This window comes from Octopus bimaculoides, chromosome 11, assembly GCF_001194135.2.
Source record: "Octopus bimaculoides isolate UCB-OBI-ISO-001 chromosome 11, ASM119413v2, whole genome shotgun sequence".
Classification (NCBI taxonomy): Eukaryota; Metazoa; Mollusca; class Cephalopoda; order Octopoda; family Octopodidae; genus Octopus; species Octopus bimaculoides.
The window spans coordinates 21,255,320-21,257,802 of NC_068991.1; the positions used below are offsets into that span (position 1 = coordinate 21,255,320).

A 2,483-nucleotide genomic window follows, 5' to 3' on the forward strand; every position below is an offset into this window, starting at 1 on the left:
TATATATATATATATATCTACACGCGTATTATAAATGTACACACGGTCTCAGATACTCATTTACTTTAGAATATCTTCCCAGACAATTATTACCTTATATTTACCTTATTATGCTTACAGTTTCCTGAAGGAATCTGTCCGGTGGCTTTTTGCCAACTCGAAAGTAAAAGCAGCCGAAAAAATTATCAAACAAGCAGCAAAACAGAACAAAGTCGACTTTGATAAAGTCTGGAGCATAACTTCAGAAAATACTTCACAAGAAGTTGATGGACACATGGAAGAAACCAGTCTTGAGTGTCGAAATGGTAACTCCAAAGTCCAACAAGATGTCACAACTGTTGCCCAACATACACAACTACAAACTGAAAAAGAATCCTCACTGCTTGTCAAGTTACTTGCTATCTTTAAATCACCCTATCTGAGGAAAGTAACCATCGTTGTGTCTATAGAACGGTAAGTTTCACCGCCTTATTGTTGATATTATTGTAATAGTTACCATTAAATATTCAGAAGAATAATCAACGATATGACTTTTGTTAAAGTAACTTTGATTGTGCTTGAATATCAGAATAGACAATATATTATAATTTTTTTTTCCTGATGATTAGAAAGTATGGTATATGAAACTTATCTTTGTAAAGAATATTAATGAAGTAAGATATATCTATGAAAACCGTGTAAACTATTTCTCTATAACTTTGACACACGTGTGTTTAAATTCTTTTATCACTCTAGTATCCACAAGTTGTTGATCAGTATTAAACTAATTTACATGCAGTCATTTCTATCTTACACTTGTTTTCTTAAGTTCATCTTGAAAATCTCGTCAGTTTATAACGTTAACTTTTCCTTGACGCAATATTCCCTTAAGCACAAACATTCATAGTCAAAAATATATATCAGACCTATTACATAAAGCCTGGTTAAAATGTCTACAATCCATATTAATAGAGTAAGTTAACAGTGTTTGTTTCTTTGGTTTACAGGGCTGTAAATGTAAGTTCATGGAACAGTGTTTTTCAAATGATGGAAGTTTTTGCTGGCAACATCTATCTCAATTCTTCTGTGGTGGCTTTATTTGAGGTATTTTCTAATGGAATTTACTCTGTGCTAGCAAGAAGGTAATTAATATGTACTATTAAAATAATTTGAGGGAATGGAGAAAGTCGACTGACTCGTATATTAAGCAAAAAGCCACTCGGTTCTTTACTTACATTGTTCTACATTCTGAATTTTATAGAATAAAGTTTACTTAATATCACATAGATTTAATTGGAGCTCTTACAGTGATAGAAAACTCATTAGTCTAATTAACGATCGGTTTTCTCTAAGACTTTCAGAGTTTTATTCTGGATAGTAAATATATATTGAATGAGTTTGTCATGACTCGAATTTGATACGGCTGCGATTCCTGATAAAAGGCAATTCTCTTCCATTACTTTATTAATCATCATCATATACCCAAACCTATTCCCCATTCTTTTGTTTAGGAGGGGTAACCACAGCAAGACACACACCAGGCATTCCATTCATTTCCCAGCTCAAAGGGGCGAGCCCCGTTCTATGCTCGGGTCAAGGCATAGAATGCAACCCCCAATATCAGCAGCGGAGCCCGACAGCATATATTGGTTTACCCCCGCCGCATCATGTTGATTCCGTACCCCTCTGAGCAACATGAAAATTCACTCATCCGTTCACAAACACTCTCTAAGCTATCCTATCATTTATAAACTCTCTTGCCTCTCTCTAACACTTCTAACTACCAAAGCTTTTGAGGGAGTGGAGAAAGTCGAATGACTCGTACACTAAACTAATAGTCACGTTATTAATACACTCAGAAAATGTACGAGGGTCTTACACATATATATATATATATATATATATATATATATATAAAGCACTTGAAAGACCCTGCACTTGTTAAGCCCTGGGCAGACAGTGTATGCAATGGGAGGCCTTATGTGCACTATCCACATGGTTCTAGTAACACATGATCGCATAACCCCTAACATTTGGCCTTCTAAGTCCCCAGATCTCAATCCATTGGACTATTATATGTGGAGCGTTGTTGAGAAAGAGGTCAATAAACACGCCTATAACACCAAAGCTTCTTTGAAAGGTGCCATAGTCAGAGTAATGTCCAAAATGAACCAAGATTCTTGATTCAAGTATGTAGATGACTTAGATCTCATATAGAAGCAGTCGTTGAGGCTGAAGGTGGCTTTATTGAATACCATTATGGAAAAGAAGGTTTATTTCTATCCTCATAGCATGTTTTGATAAATAAAGTTATCTGTTATTATATATGTTTTTTCTATTTATTATCTATTATATATCTGTTTGTTTTTATAAATATAAATCTGTCCTCTCAAATATCTTACGCACCCTGTATATATTTCAACTTCCATCTAATGAAGATATATATATATGTATGTATGTATGTATGTATGTATGTATATATATATATATACATATATATATAT

General features: G+C 33.8%; 2 protein-coding genes across 2 annotated transcripts in view; both read left to right on the forward strand.

Moving 5' to 3' along the window:
- The window catches only part of LOC106869339 (organic cation transporter protein), a 17,885-nt gene extending 16,723 nt beyond the window's left edge, over positions 1-1,162 (forward strand). Inside the window, exons 5-6 of the mRNA XM_014915054.2 lie at positions 121-453; positions 987-1,162. Of these exons, the coding sequence (XP_014770540.1) occupies positions 121-453; positions 987-1,125 (472 nt within the window). The 3' untranslated portion in view covers positions 1,126-1,162. The remainder of the gene's footprint in view (positions 1-120; positions 454-986) is intronic.
- Positions 1,163-1,974: 812 nt separating this feature from the next.
- LOC106869215 (organic anion transporter 3-like) overlaps positions 1,975-2,483 on the forward strand; it is a 5,289-nt gene continuing 4,780 nt past the window's right edge. Inside the window, exon 1 of the mRNA XM_014914865.2 lies at positions 1,975-1,983. Coding sequence (XP_014770351.1) covers positions 1,975-1,983 — 9 coding nt within the window. The remainder of the gene's footprint in view (positions 1,984-2,483) is intronic.